This window comes from Camelus dromedarius, chromosome 10 (assembly GCF_036321535.1).
Source record: "Camelus dromedarius isolate mCamDro1 chromosome 10, mCamDro1.pat, whole genome shotgun sequence".
Classification (NCBI taxonomy): Eukaryota; Metazoa; Chordata; class Mammalia; order Artiodactyla; family Camelidae; genus Camelus; species Camelus dromedarius.
In genome coordinates, this window is record NC_087445.1 from 57,511,106 (window position 1) to 57,533,466 (window position 22,361).

Consider the following 22,361-nt stretch of genomic DNA (forward strand, 5'->3'; position numbering starts at 1 on the left):
GTGTTTCTGAGCAGCACTGAGCAAGGAGCAGGAATGATCTCTGGCAAATTCCTAAACCTATCTGGGTCTTAGCTCCCATGTCTAAAAGAGGTGACTGGTGGAAATATTTGCCCCACTGGGATGTGTTACAGAAGTCGAATCCAGTTCTGAGCGAAGGCTGTGGAAAATGTAATGTGCAACAGGTATCTTCTGTTTCATGGGGTCCCTGGGGAGGAAACCCCACGTCCCCTAAACCAACATCCCTGAGCTGGAGAAGAGTGTGAGGATGAAAGAGGACCAGGCCGGGCGACCAAAGAGATACGTCCGCCCAGCCGGACTCCTGGGCAAGACGGGGAAGGGACTCAGTCAAACAGGAGAGGACAGTGTGTTTCTTAACATACCGGCCAGAACAACCTGTCCATCCTTTGCAACTTACATTGTACTGCATAGGAGGCTAGAACCACCGCTGAGTTAAGAGGGCAGGTTAACCTGTTGGGAGAGGAACATATTAGGAAAGTCACAAGCACCCACAGCAGCCTGAAACACTCATGGATCATGGGTAACGTGTGTCTTTTTCTTGGATGAACCATTTAAAAACATCACAAATAATAACAAAGAATTTCATGAAATCAACCCAATCTCAAACAGGAAAGATAAATGTTAACATACGAAAGAGTTTCTGAAATTAAGAATTTTTCCACACTGAAAATCATACATATGAATATAAGTCCCATGAAGCTAACGGTCTAATGTTGGCTGGGTTTTGGCTACTCAAGGAAGGTCGGCTCACATCACTAAGAGGAATGAGAAAAGTGTACTCTTAGATCAAGGAGTAGGCAGCCTTTGTCTCTTTCTGGTAAAGACGTGAGGCTTCTCTAACTGAATCCCTGAGTTCTGTTGATTCTGATTATTTATTTTTTTTAATTTTGAGGGGTACTTAGGCTTATTTATTTATTTAAATGGAGGTACTGGGGGTTGAACCCCGGACCTTGTACATGCTAAGGATGTGCTCTACCACCGAGCTCTACCCTCCCCCTCATTCTGGTTACCCACTTTCTAGAAGGGTGACATCCTCTTAGAAGGAATAAATAGAAAAGTATTCTGAATTTTGAAACTCCTCTCAGATCTAAATTACTTAATTAAATTAGTTACAATGACTGAAGGTCCCTAGACCTAGTCGCCCTCCTGAAACTTCCCGTCTAGAGGGAATGGTCCGTCCACCTCTCAGTTTCCCCGCCACCCACCAGAAATCCATGAACCCAGGGTTGGACTTGTTCTCCGTCTTTCCTCTTAAGCTCACTGCCCTCCCCAGCACCCTGTTTCAGCCAATGACTCTGTCTCTGTCTCTGTCGTATTCTGAATCATCTCTGTTCTCTGCATTCAAACACGGATTTCACGGTCTGCCTAGGAGCTCGGCCAGCAGATCTGGGGCAGGGAGCACTGCTGGGCGGAGGAACGCTTGGGGAAAGGGCTGAAGAGAAGCAGCAGAGTGAGGGCTTGCAGGGTGGGGGTGGGGGGGACACAGATTTTAAAAACATTCTTCCCAGCAACCCTGTGGGAAGTGGAAAAAGCCTGCAGTTTCCATGGCAGCCCATGAAGTTCCCGAGATATGTCACCCCCCCCCCCGCCCCCCGCCACCTCTCTGACTAATCTGCTTGTCTCCCCAGGCTTCCCTTTCTGGTCTGCTGCGCTGCGGGTTGGTCCTGAAGCTGCACATGCACATGAGGGCAGCCTTCCCTATCTGAGGGGCCCCCATCTTTCCTCAGGTAACCACGTGCTCTGGCTGGAACTTCTCAATGCTCTCCCCACGTCTGGAGATACGATTAGGGGTTCTCGCCATCTTATTCATCTGGAGACTCAAGAGAGTCCATGGGGAGAGCAAACATCAGCGTGTACTTTCCCACCAAGACGGGCTTCAGTGAAATCTAGGCTGGGGTCCCTGTTGCTGGGGCTTCTGCTGCCCCTGCTGGTCCCAACTGCTTCATGGGTTCCTGTCTCATCTCCCCAGCCAGACCACAAGCTCCCTCGCAGAAGCACAGTGGAGGCTTCTGAGACGCTCCTCAGTAAAAGGAAAGAGGAGGGAAGAGTAGGAGCAAGGTGTGGCTGTTCCCACCCGTTTACCAGCTGCAGTGTCTCCCACAAGTCAAAGAAAACTCCGGATCTAGAGGAGGTGGCTCAGGGACCTCTGCCTGGAATTTGCCCTCCCTCCCTGAGCTGCTCAGACACTCTGCAGCCACAGAGACGGTCCTGATGCACAAGACGTGCTGAACCGTGGGCAGATGCTCCTGCTTCAAGCAAAGTCTCCCGGAGAAAACAGGCATCTCCTCTAGGTACCACGGGGCTCAGAGGGGACCTAAATCGGGCCTGACTTGACTTCCCGGACAAAACTCTTTTTTACATTCTGGGTCTCTCCCTCCCTCCCTTTAAAGTTTCTCAGGTCTTTACCAGAAAAGAGAACTGTACCTTTTGTAATAAAACTAGAACAACTAAAAGTGACCTTTATCAAATCCTCAGCTTCTCTAAATCAAGACCGGGCTAGAAACAGATGTCCCAGGCAAAATGTCAAGCAGGATGCTGCTTTCAACATCCATTCGTTGTTTACATTGAATACTGTTACCAGAAATGCAAGCTCATTAGATTAAAACCAGGAATTTGAGTAGTCTGGGGCAACTGACAGGAAAAGAAGAACGCAAAATTCTCATTACCTTCCTTCACAAATATCCATCTTCAGTTGTAAGAAATACAAATGCCTAGGAAATAATTGTTTTCATTAATTCATAATACTCAAATTGAAATAAACAAACAAACAAAAAAAGGGATGAGTCAAGAACAAGACCTGCACATTTGAAAAACAAAACACACATCTCTGTCTAAAATGTCAGACGTGACACTTGGTTTTGCACACTGCAAAGCAGCCCCATTCAGGAACAGTGGCTGGTGTGGCTGCTGATGGGTGGGGGCGATTTCTAGGCGGCCTCCCACCAGCACACGCCGTCCTAGGGATGGATGGCCGGGCAGAGAGCAGCCCACTGATGTCCGATCAGCTGGTGCCGCTGCCCGTGAGCACGACCCCCCTGGACTTTCCCACTCAAACTCGGGGCATCCGAGAGCACTGAGACCCACAGGCGGCCCCCGCACACCAAGGGGCTGCTGTTCTCAACACGGCATTTGTGCACCCACGTTCCCTCTGTGTGAAGTTCCTGAGAGGAGGAGGGTCTATGAAGACGCCTCCTTGGCTGGGCTGCAAACACCCAGCTGGGCTTTTTCCTGTGCCCCAGGAACTGTGGGGGCCCGAGCAAAAGCATCAACCTCAGTCCACCACGGGCGGCCAGGCCTCCAAGCTGAATTCTGCGCCTGGCTGTGAGCTCCCAGCCACGTCGCTTCAAAACCCGGGACTTGATTTGTGGGCAGAACTTGGTAAGTTCCTGGTAAGTCACAGGACCCTCCATCCAGGGCGCAGGGATCAGAAAGCACCAACAGCGCTGTGCAGGTCGGGAAGGGCCCCAGAAAGCGTTATATTTAGGGACCCGGCATCCATGTGACACTTGGCTGCTGGCTCCCACTTTTTTAAAACCCGGATTCACATGGGATAGACATTCCAGCGTCTGGCCAAGATGACAAAAGGGAAACTTCTTGAAATATAACACAGATGCAGCAGAAGTGTTCAGGGGCAGGAGAGAGAGAATTTTGGCAGTTTAGACAAATCAATCTCATTATTCCTTCTAATTTCCATGTTTAAAGGTCGAGGCACCTGTGTTTTGAGATGTGAATGCTTCACAGGGGGTTACAATCCCCTGTTTGCACAGTTCTGGGCTGTGTGTGGTACTTCATCACTTCTCAGGTCATTTCAACCTCACAGTAACTCTGTGAGGTGGGTACCACTATTTCTGGTTTTTACTGATGAGGACACAGATGCTCAGATAGGTTTTATGGGGTCAGTTATGTCTTACTTTAACCTGGACACTCCTGCTGCGAAAAAAAATCTGACTATGCTACCAATTTCTCAGGCATCTAAAGACTAAAAATTTTAGGATCAATCTCCTAACTCTGATATTACTTTGACTACAATTATCGCCAACTACTCTTGACGTGCTGAACACCGGGGGACGTGTATTTGCTGACTCATGCTTATTCCATGTTGGAATCTCTATCTTTCCCACCTAGGAGAACACACTCAGTCCTTCCTAGTCTGCTTCTATGTTTATCCAAGCTGACATTTGGCCGGAATTAAGTGTTCTCTCATCCTGTAATGCTACTGAGAGAAAGAAGAGCAGGGAGAGAATTATAGACAATCCAGTGGTAAATCTGGACGCTCCCTGACGAGCCCAGCTGATCAGTATGTCTTCCTCGGGACGTAAAGGAGACTGTGACCGCCACTCAGCAAACGCTACCTTGTCACATAGTCAGCAACGTTTCTGAGTCACTCCCAGGACATCATACACAAAGAAGTCAACAGTGGAATGATGCCCAAACTCAGGAGACCTCCAAGGAACCTGGAAGGAGCCTGAGACCGCCAGTGCTTACCAGTCTGTTTAGAATAGTCTACATTTATCAGAAACAGCAGACGTGGAGGCTCGCGGTCAAGGAGACATTTAGCAACTAGAATAAAGGAAGTCGTTAGGGAGAGATGCTCGGTGTGCCTGACCTCAGAAATGTAGTCAACATTCCTGCAGTATAACCCCATCCATGACCTCAACTTCAGAAAGAGAGCGACGAATGCCTCCCTGCCTAGATCCTCAGCAAACAAACATAAAACAACAAATACTACCTCTCTACTCCTTCTTTGATCCTTGAGAGCTAAATTTCTTTAAAGGGGAACTTAACGTTTGAATTGGCTACAGAGCTGGGGCCTCAAAAAGACATTATGCGTAATATGTACATAAACTCTACCTCAATTAAAAAAAAAGATACTGTGTGCCAGGAATACAAGTAAAACTCTTTAAGTAGAAACAAAACAAAATTAATATTTTCTTGAATTAATGGTGGAAGCCTGGCCCCGCCTAGGAAGAAGATCTGCAGGCCTGGCTGTTCCCCAGCTCTGGACCAGCACAGGGGTGGGTGTTGCCATGGCTCCGGCTGTCTTAAGGGAAATCGGGTGCCCACATTCCAGGAGGTGACAACTACAATCTGCTCCACACTCAGGGTACCACCCATCTTAAGATGGGAGGTGGGTGATGGGGTCGGGAGTCAGTCCAGAACCAGTGACTTTAAGGAGGGAGCCAGACAAAGTGAATTTTGCCTGGGACTTAGGTAGGAACAAAACCTAGTCTGCTACTCCTATTGAGTCAAATCTGCCTCTCGGTAGCCTCCACCCACCGGCTGTAATTCTACCAACAAGCACATCTAATTCTCCCTTTCCCATGACAGCACTTTGAAGATCTGAAAAGCAGCCTTCATTTCTCCGAGGCTTCGCTCCATCCTGAACTCCCTGTATTTCCTCAGCTGTCCCTCAAATGACAGGAAGGCTCAGAGGAAGATTCCTTCCTGTGGGGTACGGAAGTGGAGCCCAACGACCACGGGGCACTGGAGAGGGGCTCCTGCATTAGGCTGGCGCCAGCGACCCCTTCGCTCAGGTACGCTGGGGATCTCAGCATCTCAGGGAGGAGATGGGGCGACGGATGACAATCACTAGTTTAGGCAGCGCAGTTCACACTTGGGGTAGGAACCCTTCTGTTGGTAGTAAAATCAATTTAATGAGCCACAACTGGCATTTAGAAGAAGGAAACAGAAAACTTAAGAGTGCTTTGTGCTTAGTATTGTTTTATGAACTGTCTGCTTCAGCAACTTATACATGTGTATATATATATATATATATATATATACACACACACACACACACACACACATCTGTGTAATGCATTATAAAGCAAAATATATTCTGTGTGGTTGTGATAAAAACAGCCCCACTAATTAAAACTATATATATATATATATATATATATATACATTTTTTTTAAAGTATCCCTTTTTTTAAAGCATCTCTTGAATAATCTTGAATCTGATACTCAGTGATAGCCTGGGGAAATTCTGGTAGGGTCATTTCAAACATATTCTCATAGATCATGTCACCACTTTGCGTCCACTGGCTTATGAACCGACCTGCTGGGTTGAGCCTCCCTACACTACCCGAGTCCACCAGCGTAAGGAGCTGTGATGGGGAAAACTCCAAGGACCACGTGTACTCCCCATGGTTACCCAATGACTCCTGCGGGACATCTAATGCAGGCTTAAAATTTAACTTAATGGTAAACACAAGTCAAATCACAGGGAAGAGGTCTACAAAGAAGACAAAACAGTAACAGACTGATATTTGGCCTTTAAACATACTAAAAATTACAATGTGATGTGATTACCCTTTAAAAACAAAAAGGAAAAAAACCGAGTCCATGTTGGAACGGCAACAACTTTCCTGTGCCTGCCCCTCCGTCCAAACACAGGTCCCCACCCATAAAATCCACGTGCTGGGACACAAGCGGGGCCAGGACCCAGGCCAGGCCCGGAGGGGTAAACAGGGATGGCAGTGCTTGCTCCCTTACCTGCTTCACAGACCGCCTGCATCACCAACTCGTGATTCTCAAGAGGCCGGGAGCCGGCCCAGCCCGCTCTCTGTTCAGCTCCCACCGACTGGGGATCTCATACAAAGTTCTCAGTTCAGCTCAACCCTAGCCCTTCAGGGACACTGTGCCGTGTGATCAGTAGATGACTGTTTCACAAACTCCCTGCCTGCATGAGCAGAAAAGAACTCCATTCTCTGAACACAGGTGCTCAACGGGCTGGAGAGGCCGGATGGACGGTGGGGCGGGTGGGAGGCGGTGGATGGGAGTGTGCTGGGAACAGCGCCAAGCCCGGAAGGGAGAGTCGCAGGCCCAAGCCTGAAAACTGATTCGCCGATTACAATTTCAACATGTGCACCCACCTCCCCCCCTCTTCCTGGGATCTTTAATTGTTGGTGCAGCTACACCCAAATGAAGTATTTGGCCACAGTGATAAAATGAAGAGTACATTTTTAGTGGTTACTCATTTTTATATATTAAATAGAAAACTTAAAAAAAAAGTTATTACCTGGTTTGTTCTTGCTGCAGTGTGTTGGGATCAGGTATAAAAAATCTTACTCGAAAATGCAGGGTACAGGGGAAACCTCCTACAACATTTTTCAAAAACAAATTAAATTTTCCCTTTAAAAAAGTCAATGTATGTAAGTGGCTACTCTCCCAAAAGTGATGCATTTTTCACTAGACCACAGCTTTTTTCATCAGTAAAAGGACTAATTTCAAAAAAGGAGTGCATAAGTTAATTAAATTAATTCAGAAATCTCCAAGACTATGAGAAATAAGATATTTTTGCAACATCAGCATAGAATGAGGTATTATCTACTTCCTATTACATGTTTAACTTAGGGTTAAACATGTGTTCAAACAATGCACTCCATTATTTGCATTAGGAATTTTTTAAATCGTCAAGTCAGGCTATGCAAAACTCACAAAGAAATAATCTCTCACATATATAATGATTTCATACTTTTCAAATATTTTCATGCACATTCTTGAATTTAAACATCGCTGTGACTGGGAGTAGGCTAGGGTGCTGTCAATCGCACTGTTTAACAGATAAGCCAACAGTCTCAGTGATGTAAGTGACTTGTCCTAGGACACACAGCCGATGACAACACCAGGACTTTAGCACTGAGTTTTTTTGGTTGTGCAGTGCCACATTTCAAAATTATTTTTATCCTGGAAAATAATTCGTACTTTTAATGCAAAGTGAATTCTAAAAATGACTAACAGACTAGCAAACATCACACAGCTAATACACGCAAGTATGGCTTTCTGCAACAACACCAAGAGTCAACTCATGTGTAAGGACAGAATGAGCCCACTCCCCTCACTGGATGTGGCAACAGGAGATCAGATTGTGCTACCAAGACCCCATGCTCTTCTTCATGTCAATTTCACTCCTCTCCATTACTCAGGAAATATTCACTGGCCCTTTCTAGCCCATGCTCAGCACCTTCCTGCTCTCTGAAACTCAAGCCTTCTCCACCCTGCTCCCCTCACTCATCTCTACCTTAGTTCACTCTGAGCTCTGCCCACCCCGCTTCTCAGTGGTACCTTCCGTCTTTGCCTCCGGCCTGAATCAAAGATTCTAATAGTGTGTGCGCACCTATATATGCACCTCTGTCCAGAGGCCTGGGTACCAGTGGTGGTTCTCTAACTCTGGTTGCAGGCTGACTACCTCTCCATCAGGGGATAGTTAAGTCCTCGGACTGCCTTGGGATGCCCTTTCGGCTCCCCTTCCCTCCCCTGCTCTAAGTTGTCATTTCTGTGGCCCTGGCATGCCTCTCACCTTTCTTGTCCTCCTCTGTCACTCAGAGCATCCTGTCATGTGCTCAGGACTATCCCAGGACTGTCTTTCCCCTTGTCTATGTCCCCACACTTGGCTGTGAGCTCCTTGAGGGCAGGGTCCAAATCTGATTTGGATCTGATTCCCCGAGTGTAGCCCGGTGCCGTGCCAGAGTGCGAGCTTGGGACATGTCTGCTGAAAGAGTGAGTTAGTGAGGGGAAGAATGACAACACCTGTCCACGCCTGGGTGTGAACTCAAACGGGGGCAGGTAGGCGGCTCTGTGGCACCCTGAGGTACTTCTGAATGCTAAGGACACCACTCACGGGGGAAACAGCACCGAGGCCCTGGCTCCAGTGAGGGAAGCTATGGGATCAGAGCCAGGTCTCCCGTCTCTACTCCATCTCCACTCCTTCCCACCTCGGGGAGGGGCAGGTGGGGAATGTGGCATCACGGGTGTGCGCACTCGTACGTACAGATCCACCTGCCTTCACCCCTCAACCATCCCCTGGCCACCTCCTGTATGGAGCCACCAAGAGGGATGCAGAGAGGACGCGACAGGGGCTCTGACTTCAAAGAGCTCGCAGGTTTGCAAGGAAGATAAAGACAACTAACTATGAGGTGAAGGACAGAGTGCTCTAAGGCTCAAAGCAGACAGTGACGAATGCAAGGGAGGGGAGAGGGAGTCAGGGCTTCTATTAGAGAAATGGGATCCGAGGGGCTTTGACGAATGGCAAGATTTGGCTACAGGGAAGTGGGAGGGAAAAGCATCCCCAACAGAGGGAACAGACCGAGGGAAGGCACAGAGGCATATGTGTGGCCCTACATTCAGCCAGATTTGGGGCATAAGGTGCATAAAGGGGAACAGAGTGTGATGCTGGAAAACCAGGTGGAGGGTGGAGGTGAGGTGTGGTTCGAAAGCCCACCTAACTGGGAGTTAACCTGCAGCACTGGGATACACTCACGTGTCTATTTGTGACATTACCTACCTATGCCTTAGCTTCCAGAGAATGGAGCTCTGCACTAGGCGGGTGTGTGTGTCTCTCTCCCATCCTGGCTCTCACACTAGGCTAATAAACAAGGCCATGCTTCTTCCCCTTTCTTTCCTGTAAAAAGAACTGAGGCCTTCTTGGCTCTCAGCTGCCTTCTCTCCCCTTTCTCTTTCTTGGCCACAGCTGGCTGAGGACCCTTGCTTGGGGACTGATCTGGAAGCATCTCTGCTAACTCAGAAGTCAGACAGGGAGAAGTCAGATTACTCACGTCTCCCGGACCACCTGGAATCCAGGTACCAGCTGCTACGGTACACTGAGGGCGGGAGGAGAGAAATGGGCCGCGGTACATTAACACCTAGAGACGGGAAGGTCACACCCACCTTTTAACTGCTTCCTGATGGGTTTGCTTGCTTCAAGCCATCTCTGTTGGGCGAGAAAACATAAGATATAAAACCAAACCTTGCAGGAGCCCGGCAGGTCTTCAAGGGAGGGTACTCACAGGAGAGTCCACTGAGTCATCACCGTGCTGCAAACCAAAATACTCCTTCTCGGTCACACCCAAGTGATTGTACGCCATATCCAGGAGAACTTGACCGGTATCTTGTTTCTAGGAAAAAGGATGTCGAGTGGGCAAAATTTTAAGATGAATTAAGAACTGGTGTTTATAAGTCTTTATTGCAGGCAAAAAAGTCTTAAAACATGCAGAGATTTTATGCACATACCTATTCCTACAAGAAGAAAGCCTTTAATAAATTTCAAGGTAAGAAGCTACATGGTACATACGGTAATGGGGCAAAGATAAACTATGTAAATATGATTTAAGACAATGAGGTTAATTTAATTTTCTAAGATTTCTTCCTGCCCCTGAGCTGAGGTTCCCAAGTGACAATGTCTAAAGTGGATAACTCAGATATCCTGATGACAGACAGCTCTCCGTGACCTACTCACGGATTATCTACTGCAAAATGCTAATCCCATGTCGGTCTGTGTTGGCTCCTTGGGAGCCATGAAAGCCTACACTGGGAAGAAAACTCTACTAACAGCATGAAGGAAGACGGCTAAGAATACTCAGACGCCATTCAAAACACCCTCCAAGTGACCTGGCAGGGGACCCGCTGGAGGATTATCTGCCTCCCTTCTCCCCGTCATCTGAAGTGAGAAGCTGGCAGGGACATTCAACCACCCTTCATGTCCAGAGCAGGACTCAGCCACCTTCACGACTCAGTGTTCATGGAGCAGGCGTCGTGCTGGGTGTGGAGACAGAGCTGTAACAAGTGTCCCTGTCCTGCCCTCCCAGAGAGGCCGGCCAGGGGAGCAGCGACCATAACAGGGCACTCAGGGCACAGGGAACACGTGAGAGGCTGACACAAACGAGCCAGTCCACTGGGGACAAGGGAAAGCAGCCCCTGACCTGGGGCTGGGATGGGGACAGGGCTGAGTGCCCGGCCTTTCTTCCAGGCGCAGGAGCTAAGAAAAGGCATTTCAAGCAGCCGGCCCAGCAGGAAGGCACAGGGGTGGGAAATCGCAAATTCTACCTTAACAGGCTGACTTCTCCAGAATCCTTTGAACCAAGCCATTTAACTTAAGGGCAATATGAGTCAGAAATAGACCATGTATAGAACAAGCCAAGGTAGCTTTTTTGAGTGCCTGAGAGCAGACGGTGTACCTGAAAACAGGTCACGGTGACCAGGATAGGGAGCGTTAGATAACTGCCAGGCCCCCTCCGGCAGCCACTTCCCAGGCACAGTCATATTATCTGGTCTAAAGTGTGGGAACAGGAGACACGCCTACATCCTGAACACGTCCCCCTTTCCTGCTGGAGCGAGGGCCTTGGCACCTGCTGCTTCCTCTGGCTTCCCAGATCACCTTCCATCACGAGGGAATCAGGACAGCGTGGAAGAGATGACCTGGTCCACGTACTCCTAATTATGAGATAGTCTCCCCGCAAATTATGAGATAGCTCATGATGCAAAGAGCCGTCTGCTACGCTTGTTGAAATTGTCTGTATGATTTTATATTATGTTTAATATGTTTTATTAATAACTATAACCTACTGGGCATCTACGAGGATCAGCCACGACATTCTGTGCAGTTTCTATATATGACCTCCAGTCTTACAGCAATGTCACACGGCCATTAACACCATCGCCTGAGCTCATGAGCAGAGGCTCCTGGAGGCTCCATGCCTTGTGCCATCAATCAGCGGATGGTCTGTTTGAAGCCAGAGCCTGCATGTTCCCACCTGCATCTCTCCCCTGTGGAGCGCATAACTCAGCCATTCCAGTATTGCCATGGCTTACCCAGTTCTCAGAAGGAATTAAAATATAATATAATACAGTATGGATACGTTTGTACTAAAAACAGGCCTCCCAGCCTGGCCCCCATCCCAAGAGGTTGTCTTGGCTACCCCGGGTCACTCCCCGTGACTGGCTTGCTCTCTGGGCTGAGCTAAGAACAGCTGTTGCCAGGTCAGCTTCCCGGAGGACGCCCACCCCGGTCATAAGACAGTCTGGGCTGAAGAACCTGAACGAGACGGTGCAAATGAGCCCTACGAGCAGAAACAGACAAAGTGATGGAGATTCTAGGCTGCAACCTGGCCCTCAAGTTCAAGTTCAGGGTGAGTCAGCCTTGACCAGGCTGCTGGAAGCGTGGGGAGCGGCAGAGGCAGCACTGACGACGATGATGACCTTTATCACTGAGGACGACGGCCTTCATCACTGAGGAGGACCTTCATCACCAAGGACGACTGGGCAACCAGAACGCCAGGCTCCTCTGGGGCTTCACGTGACCATCACTCTGGGTAGACACCTTCCTCGTTCAGTTCACAGGGCTCGCCATTCCTCCTCCTTAAAACACATCCTTACATGGGATCCTCACTCCCGCCTGGTCTCCTCTTATCTCCCTCGATGGTCCTGCTTGTTCCTCCTCTCTCCAACCTTTAAACACCAAACCTCGAATCTTGTTCGTATCTTCTGTCTACTCCCTCCTCAGGTGGTCCTGAAATACCGTCTCTACCTGGGTAACACCCACAGGTGTCTCAGCCTAGACCCTTCCCCCAAACTCCTCATTTGCATACCTAAGGCCATTTCTACGTAGAGTGCAGGCATCCCCCAAATCAGTATGTCCAAAATAGAACCAGCTGTTTCTGCCCCTAAGCCTGCTCCCATCCCAGCCTTTTCCTTTTCCATAAACTGCATCTCCCTCTTGCCTGGTGCTCAGGCCAAAAACCTTGGGGTCACCTTGGGGCCTCTTTCGCATCCCAAATCCTATCTATCAGCAAATCCCACCAATTCCACCTTCAAAATATTTCCCGACTTGGTTTACTCTTAGCCACATTCCCACCCTGTCCAACTGTCATTGTCTCTCCCATAGACTAATGGTCTCCCCCCACCCCCCCAGCCAAGTCTAATACTAACAGAGCGTCCAGAGTGATTCCTGAGTCAGACCACGTTAGGTCTCTGCCCAAACCCACCACTGCTCTCTGCCTCACTCAGAATAGAGCCGGCGCCCTCAGAATGACCTACAAGTTTCTATGCACCCCCCCCACCGACAACCTCCCAATAAGAAAAAAAGTTATGTTAAAAAGGTAAAAACATACACACACACACACACATTATAGAAAAATTTTTTTTCCTCCATATTTAAATGGAAAAGAGGAAAAATCAACTACTTGCATGCACCAAAATGTTTTGTTTTGTCGTGACACAGGAAAATAGCCAAGCACATTATTATATTCCATCCTTGTTATCGGTGTTTTTCTCTCTGTACCATCTGCTGTATTCATTTCTCCACTCTCAGGTCCACTTTGATGTGGGCGTAGGGGATAATCTTGTCAAAAAGCACACTGGTGCCCGTGCGTTTGCTAGCTCTCTTGTCCAGGAAAATATTTTACGATATTAAAGAAAATCTTTTGAAATGGCTGTTAGGAAAAAAAACCCCCAAAACCCTGCACCTGTTATCTCTCTGACCTCACGTCCTGCTCCCCCCCTCCCCCCAATTCTAGCCCAAACCCTTCTGAAACAGGAGGGAAGTGGGCAGGGCACAGCCATTCAAGGAATGACACAGCAATTAACACCAAAATGGTAGCAGATTCAACTCCCAGTAGGCCTTGAGGCTCAAGATGGTGGGAGACTTGACTTTCAGTAGACCTTGAGCGTCATTATACGCTCATTGTAACATATTAGCACGATCAATAACATAAATAACACAGGCGCCATGACAGTCTGAAGGCTAACCATAAAAAGTCAAGGAGTGGGTGGCGGCCCAATTCCTGGGAATCCCAGCCCCTTCCCCAGGGCAGCTGGAATGGTCCTCCCGCTACCCAGCCCATAAAAACTGGCAACACAGCGTCTCATGGCTACCTTTCCTCTTCTTTCCTCTTCAGAGACAGCCTGCACTTTCTCCCTGGAGTGTCTGTATCTACTTTTACTTCCACCTGAGCACCCAACCCACACACCTCATGGCCTTTCTCTCATTTTCTGAAGCAGCCTACACGCTGTGTAGTACGTATTTCTCTAAATAAATCTATCTTTACTCAACTGTGGCTCGCTCTTGAATTCCTTCCTGCACGAAGCCAAGGACCCACACTTGATGGGGCATGTCCCTGGGGCTCAACCGAGACCTGGGACACGGCCCTCCTCTTGCCCCACATCTGCTTTTCCTGTATCACTTCCAGGCTGTTGTGCAACCACAGTAAAGGGACCCCGCCTCAGGGCCTTTGCTCTGCTGTTTCTTCTACCTGGAATAATGTGCTTCCTCCACCAAACCACATGGTTCCTCACCTTACTTCCCTCAGGTCACCTCCAAAACATCATTCTATGAGTGAGGTCTTCCCTAATTGCCTCTACAAAGTGACAACCCCACCTCTTGTCCTGCCCTGAACGCTCCACCCTCCTCACCCCGACTTTTCTTCTATGTACGGGCAACCACCTGACAGTCCGCATTTGTTTATGGTCTGTTTCCTCCCTCAAGAATGTAAGCTTTAAAAGGGCAGGGGTTTTGCTCTGTTTTGTTCACTGCTGTCTTTCTTCTTTGTACCCAGAACAAAGCCTGGCACGCAATAGGTGCTCAGTAAACATTTGTTGAATAAATACTCATGCTCTTGTCAGGAAGGAGATAGTAGCTGAGGAAGAGCTCCAAGACAGACGGTGTACATTTTAACAAAGAAGCCAGGTCTAAACTAAGCTGTCAGTTTACAGCAACTGGAGTAAACCTTTGGGATCTTAATAGGGGACTTGCCATGCAGTGACTTCATGCAAACTGCCCTCTTCTCTTCCTGCTCAGCCATCAAGATCCAGAGCGACCTGGGGTCAGCGGGAGGCGAACTCAGGGGCTGCGGGGAGACCCCAGTAGGGGCCAGTTTTTGTTGCCCTTTAACTTCCCGTGGTCGCCTATCACCCCCTGACTCTTCTGTACCCTCTCCGCTCTTTCTGACATCTTCCCTCGCACACTGAACTTCCCAGGCTGGGGCAGATGCTGGCAGCCAGTCCAGGGTTGGAGGGGACCCCTTTAGGACTGGCCAGAGGATGGGAGAGACAGACAAAGGTCACGAACACCCAGGTGGTGAGTGGGGTGGGGCGAGGCAGCAGCGACGGCCACTCTTCAAGCATCTTACTGCTGACGTGGGACTGGAGACCTCGTTCCCAGCCCCGCCTCTGCCACAGGCTTGAGGGGGAAGAAGCCAAGCCCTCCCCAAGCCCTGCCATCTGGGAGGCAAACCCCCCTCCAGACAGGACCCACCCACGTACCACAGGCACAGCTAACCAGCACCGGCTGTGTGCCATGTGCCGGGCACAGGGGGAACGACAGTACTCTGTTCCCCAGGAGCTCACAGCTTAAAGAGTGACATATAACCCGATCGTTGTAACTACTATTAACGCAGTGTGACATGGGCTCGAATAAAGCACATACAGGGCACCACTACTGGAGAATCAGCTCAGGGAAGTCAAAGACTTCGCAGAAGCAGTAACATCTGTTCACGTCACACAGAAGAGGGGGAGAGACACGCCAGGTGGAGGCAAGAACGTGAACAAAGGTTTTAAGGGTATTTCCTGTTCAATCTCAACATATAAGACCTGAGATCTTGAGCTTTTGCTTGAAAATGATTTCTCTTCATTTTCTGACCCAAGAGATGAAAAATAGTTCTTAGGGGCATTAATTCAGAAAAAACTAAGCGTGGAGAACTTACGTTAACTTTAAAGGTCTGTACCAAGCCATCTAAGAAGCGGATGCTGCAGACGACTTCGGACCGTGTCTTCTCTCTGGGTAACTCCGAGGTGCGTATGTTATTAATTCTTCCACCCAACGCACGTAACCGGGAGGTCATAACTATCGCTGAATAACCTGTAGCAGAAGATATACCTGTTAGCTCTAATGTGCAAGTTACCAGTTCTACGTGAATGGACCTCACAGTCCATCCATCCCTCACCTGTCTGCCTTGGCCCCCTCACAAAACTGCCCAAAGAGCTCAGATAAATGAGAGCCAGATAACAGACCATGTTTCCACTTAAGTTTTGACTTCCAGGCAGCTTTAAGCCATATTTATTGGTCAATTATAACACGTTCATAGAATTATATGGCTTGTTTGTGTGTCTTACGATCTCCCTGGTCTAATCTTCTAATTTATATTCCCCAGGATTTCAATTTTTAATGTTTTCCTATTTTATATATTTATGTATTCTACTCCTAACGTTTTATATGGAACTAAATGTGGTATAAAAATGATTTAGGATCTGAAGCCATTTGTTGATCAATCAGACTACATTAAGTTAAGAACAGCTATTGAGTAAGACTGTTTAAAAGAAAAGGCAACCCACAGGGGTATTTGCAATATACATCCACAAAGAATATGTGAAGAGCTCCTACATATCAATAAGAGAAAAAATAAGCAACTAGGTAGGAAGCGGGAACACGAGATGTCAAATACAAACTCAAACCTCAAAGCAATGGTACCACACGTTCAGCAGAATGGCTGCAATGAAATCTGACAAAGCCAACAACTGGCCCAGGTGTGGAGCAGCTGGAACCCTCGGGCCCTGCTCCTGAGAAAATCAGTGCAACTACTTTGGAGAATTGTTAGGCAGTATCTGCTTGAGCTGAACACATGCATGTTCTGTGAAGTAATTCCACTCCTAGGCACATTCCCAATAGAAAAGTACACATTTATCCACTAAAAGACATGCACAAGAATTTTCATAATGGCTCCAAAGTGGACAAGACCCAAATGCCTGTCAGCAGAGTGGATAAACTGTGGTGACAGTCACACCATGTGTAACTCTACAGCAAAGGAAGTGGGTGAACCACTGTGACAAACAACATGAACTCCTCCAGTGTGCTGAGCAAAAGCAGCCAGACTCAACAGATTACCTGCAGCATCAGTCTATTCACATAAAGCTCAGAAAATAACCAATGCTAACAGAAGACAGGACAGCAGTCACTGCTCCATGGAGTGACTGAAGGGGTGACCAGGGGTCCTCTGGGATGCTCATCTCGTGATTGGGGTGCTAATAACACCAGTATACTCACTTTGTGAAAATTCATCAAGCTCTACACTTGTGATTTGTGGGGTTTTTTTTTTTTGGTATGTGTATTTCAATAAAGTTTACTTAAAAAAAATACATGAATGAAGAGGGAATTACAGAGCAGTTTAAAATCTGACCTTGGTATATTCGGGGAACAGTAAGGAAAGTGTTTTTACTAGAGAGTGCCACTGTGAAGTGTTAGACTAACAGATTACAGAGGGATGCATCTGAGCACATGGCCACATCATGCAGGCGGGAGGCACAAGGGTCCAGGCCAGCTCCTCGGCTTAGGAATGGAGGTGTAAATCCGACAAGGCTGAGTGGAAGGGCAGATAAGACGAAGGACTTCACAGCAGTTTAATATTCTTCTAAAAATTAATTCTCTGCAAACTTTCTATCATGAGCCAGGCCTTTGCACATGCTATTCCTGCTGCCTGGAGAGCTCTCTCTGCTCCTCTTCACCCGATTAATTCCTACTCAGGCCTCAGTGCTCAGCATGAGGATCACTTCCTCAGGGAAGCCTTTCCTGGCATCCCTAACTACTCATTTAATTGTGTTACAGGCTCTCTACAGGGCTCACCATAACTTCACACTTACAACTGATGATGTATTTAATATCTGCTTCTGCCACTAGGAGCTGAGCTTCACGAGGGCAGGAATCAGGTCTGGTTTTGCTCACTGCATCCCCAACACCTAGCTGTGACAGGCAGTCAATAAACATGTGACTAAATCAATAAAGGAAATGAAAAATGAAGCTAAGACCTATAGTCTGGAAATAAACAGCACGACCTGATAGACAAACCTGGACTGGTGGAAGCAGGCAGGACAAAGGCTGGGATGCGAGTGGGGATGCCCCATACAGCAGTGCCCTCACACAGTAACATGCACACAGATCGCTTGCGGATCTTGTTAAGATGCAGGCTCGGATTCCAGCAGGGCTGAGTAGGGCCCGAGAGCCTGCATGTCTCAGACACTGGGGCGACGGCGAGGCTGCTGCTCCAGGCGCCACACTGTGAGGGGCACCACGTAGAACCAGAAAAGCAGCACTGAAGTGTCAGGGCAGGGCCAGAGATCAGGATTTGGAAATCAGTAGCAAGGGAAGGATGAGGACTAGGGAGAAATGAGCCTCCAGGAACCACAAAAGCACAGCTTTTGTTTTGCAGGCAGCAAAAACATAAGGGAGATGAAAGCGTGTAGAAGATACATCCAGGACAGAAGGGCGCCCTTTGTCCCTCCAGGTCCTTAAGAAGCTCCAGCAAGACCTCCATTCTTCTGCAGATGAATGTTGATGTTAAGAAAAAAGATTCCTGGGACCGGCAGTGGAAGGGAACTTATTGTCACTTACAAAATTCCACCCACCCCGCCACCTCCACCTTGCCCTTTCCAATGAAAATGTCATCAGAAGCAGGGATGCATTTTCTGAGTAATACCGAAAGTTATCAAAAGACAACAAATGTGTTCCGTAATGCTTTAACCGCACTGAATTTTAAATGTCAAATTTATTGGTTAGTCCTTGTCTAAGAATTTCAGGTGGGTTATAATAAAAAAAAATTTTTTTAAAGATACAATGGAACCATTACAAGTGTGGCTCTTAGTGGGAGGTGCACACCAGAACTACCTGGGGAGCTTTCAGAAAATACGCCTGTCCCTGCCCCACCCATAGGTGGTGATTCAGCGCCCTGGGGTGTGGCGCAGAATGACATTCCTTCTGGGAAGCCCTCCAAGAAAGGGCCAGGCGGGCAACAGCTAGAGGAGCAGGTTTTCAAGGAACCTCAGGGTGTGTTTCAGATGGTTGGACTTAGAATGCAGGCAACCCTACGGATCCAAGGGTTCTGCATCCTGAACCGACCACGGATCAAAAATATTCAGGAAAAAAAAAAGTCCAGGAAGTTGGAAAAAGCAAAACTTGAATTTGCCACGAGCCTGCAACTATTTACATAGCATTTATGTCATATTTACAGCTATTTACTTAGCACTGACATTGCATTGGGTATCATAAGTAATCCAGAGATGACTTAACGTATGCAAAAGCATGTACAGAATATGCAAATACTAAGCCGCTGTATATAAAGGACTTAAGCATCCTCAGATTTTGGTGTCCAAGTCGGGGGAGGGGAGGTCCTGGAACCAATCTCCTGCAGACACCGAGGGACAACTGTATGGATTCTTCGAAATCTGAGCCACGCGCTGAGGGTCCTCGTGTGAAAGACTTGGGCAGTTCCTCAGGGTGGCGAAAACTGAGAGCAAATCACACCATGACTCTGGATGGAAAAAAAAACTAAAGGTGACTTCAAGCAGGAGCCTCCAAATGAAAGCCACGTGCGCAGACACGCCAATCGTAGGGCTGGTTTTCACACTGCTCTCACCGCGTGTCCGGTGCCAGCATGTGTGCCATGGGGCTCACTAACTTAACCAGGATTAATGGTGCTGCGCTTCCAGCATAATCAGGTAGCCAGTTCCTGATAAACTCAAGGAGACCAGCAACCCAGAAGAGACCTGCTTTTTCTGCCCTCACGCTGGTCTGTGGTTGCTGCATAAAGGGCTGTGACCTAACAACGTTACAATGCGGACTTTCATGAAAGTCACAGAAATGTTCTTCCCACAATTATTCCCAAAGCAAACCTTGACAAGAGCAGCCTGCTGTTGAATAACCACATAATTGAGCCATGTGGTGTTTTCCGATTGTCTTGAAATAATATCTTAAACAATCCGGTCAGGACAATGGATGCTGACTAACAGCCCTGTTTCCTGTGCCACAGCAATTGGGGAACTCGGGGTTTCTATGGCTTCCTTTATGAGCCTCTTAATTCCAAACAAAGCCACAACCCAACCAGGAACACGTTGGCCTCTCCAACCACAGACGATTTCAGCTTTAGCAGATGCACTTGACAACATGGAAGCCAAGATGGTTCTTTGCATTAAAAAAAAAAGTTATGGCTTTAGAATATGTTTCACACAATAACAACAGAACTTCTACTGTGATTATAGTTTTTATGAAAGATTATACTTGCAAACCATTATAGAATGAGGCAACATCTCACCTGGTGCACGGTGGGGGCCCAGTACATACTATGAGCCCTACAGTCAGCACGTGTGAGTGCCTATACAATGTGTGACCCTTGCCTGGCATTTTGTTAACAACCTGTAGTATACTGACTGATGATTTCACATCCAAGCTTTGAAAGCTTGTTTTCCGACCAAGTTATTTGTGCTTTGAACTTGTTTTGAATAGTCTGTTTTGATGAAATGGCTTTGAAGTTGGACGTTAGGACTTGCTTATCCAACTCTTGCACCAGGAGTGGAGAGGACCATCTCGTGACGGGCTAACCACCAAGAGGCTGACCCGAAACTCGAGCGTTGGGCCGGAACAAGTCTACTCTCTGCTCATCTGAAATGCTCTCCAAAGGGCTTGGGACACTTACTCCTGCCATGGCCAGCCTACTCCGGGTCAGCAGTGGTGGTAAACCATGCAGCAGTCTCAGGAAGAGAAGGGACATCTGTTTCTGCCTTGGTGAGGCCACCCCTCGAAGGCAGCGGTGCCAGTCACGGAACGGTTCCTGCAGTAATAACCTTGGGAGCAGCCGACCTCGCCTGCCAACACCCGTGCAGTCGCCCGTAAGCTACGTACCCCAGCAGCAAGGGACCTAAACCGGCAGCTGTAGTCGGAAGGACACTATCTAGAACCATCTTGTAGAAAGGTACATCTCAAGTAAACTTGGATGTTTTCTTTCATCTCCCCATTGCCTGGTACAATCGTGTAATTAATCTGTCACCGGTTTAGAGTATATTATTTCCTTATTGGCTTATTAAGAGACGTGATCCTGTAGGCTATTGGCTTGTGAAATATTATAAATTATAATTCCCGCAGTGAACCTGAGTTAAAGAAATTACTGGCAAAGACAATCTCAGTCTCAACATAATGTGCCCCAAACAAAAAATAATGCTAATGAGCTCTAAGGCCTTCAGGTACCGACTGTAGATTCTGGATCTTGCAGGGCAATCCTGATTTCAAATACTTACAGGGATATACAAACGTTCCCGTAGCTTTTATAGATGTGATACACCTTACAAACTCAGCAGACCCAGAAGCAGGAACCTATTGCTCTGGGCACGTGGGACACGAGTTCCCAAGGTCAGGGTTGAGTAACCACGTTTCTGTCACCTGTCCCAGAGCCTGACACAGGGAACAAGGGATGCTTTATTTCCCAAGGGTCTACACACCGATCGGGGGACCTTTGTTTTTTCACAAGCCAAGGAACCACAGGCAGGAAGAAGGGAAAGGAGCAGTCTTCACCCCGAGAGAACGCTGGAAAGAAACCCAACTCCATTTGAGCATTTTAAAAGGAAGTGTTAAAGTTATTTCATATTCTTGTTTTTAAAAATAAGAACTAGACCTCTAACTGAAAAGCGCAAAAATTGGGGTGGGGAGAGGGGAGAAAGCAGTCCTGATTTATAAACACCTAATCTGTGAGTAAACTGCTAGAGTGAATCAAACTGAACCTTCATCAAGCTGACCCAGGCCAATGCCACCACCTAGTGGCCACCAGAGGAACACACTTCACCCCCTACCATGACTTCCCGCTTTCCTCGCTCTTCCTAAAGGGAAATGTGGACAGTGACGCTCCTTTGTCGTTTATCACCCACGTTCAGCTTAGTTAAGTCTCCCAGAATAGAGAAGGCCTTCTCTGTGGCCCAGTTCCCTCCATTTCCCTAGTGAACTCAGGCGAGCTCTCTTCTCTCTTTTTTGTGTGTCTGTGTGGCTATGAGCTCCAACAAGTGTCTGACCAGCAGAAGAGGGCCCTCTCTAGCATGATAAAGTAACAAACACTCATACAGAATCAGTCATGCTAGACAGATGACTCAAGTTGTGTGATTCCCAAATACCAGTATCTAACGTACTTAAGATGAACGCTTTATTTGTTTAGCTGCTAATACCAACATTGCTTCCTCTTCCTCTTCACTGTAAACACAGCACCTGGGCTGCATTAAGGGTTAACGGAGTCTTGGCTGGGTGGGGGCAGATCAGGGCCTTAATAATCACTCGCATCACTCACTCAAGACTAGACCGCACACTGATGGGAAAACAAATGCTTTCTGGTTCTTGGCTGCACCTCCCACGGGGCAGCTCCGAGCTCCAATCTGTTCTAAGCCTGGGCCTAAGTGTTCCTTACGCTCCTCTGAAGTCAGTGGGACATTCTCTGCTAAAGAAGAAACTTACATGCACCTGGATGGGGATTTATCATTTCTCAAGCACTAGATTAAGATCAGATCAAACTGTAAGAATGTATACTTAGTATTTAAATTGCTAAAAAAAAAAAAAAAAAGGAAGAAGACAGCGGTTAAAAGGAGACGCTTTTTAACCAGAGAATTAAATAAAATTTTGGTGTACTTAAGAATCATCTGGGGAGCTTGTTAAAATACAGATTCTTGGGTACCACCCACAGAGATTCTGGTTTAGTAAGGACCCAGGAAATTGCATTTTAATACTTGAAAAAAAATTTTTTTGAGCTTATAGAAAAGTTGCAAGACAAA

General features: G+C 47.6%; 1 protein-coding gene across 4 annotated transcripts in view; it reads right to left on the minus strand.

Moving 5' to 3' along the window:
* Window positions 1-22,361, minus strand: part of PTPN3 (protein tyrosine phosphatase non-receptor type 3) — a 131,193-nt gene that overhangs the window by 51,951 nt on the left and 56,881 nt on the right. For all 4 annotated transcript variants that reach the window (XM_031450162.2, XM_031450163.2, XM_031450164.2 and 1 more), the window contains exons 2-7: window positions 15,497-15,651; window positions 9,809-9,916; window positions 9,690-9,732; window positions 7,042-7,120; window positions 2,685-2,729; window positions 416-468 (exon numbers count right to left, since the gene is read on the minus strand). In XM_031450162.2, the coding sequence (XP_031306022.1) occupies window positions 416-468; window positions 2,685-2,729; window positions 7,042-7,120; window positions 9,690-9,732; window positions 9,809-9,916; window positions 15,497-15,651 (483 nt within the window). The remainder of the gene's footprint in view (window positions 1-415; window positions 469-2,684; window positions 2,730-7,041; window positions 7,121-9,689; window positions 9,733-9,808; window positions 9,917-15,496; window positions 15,652-22,361) is intronic.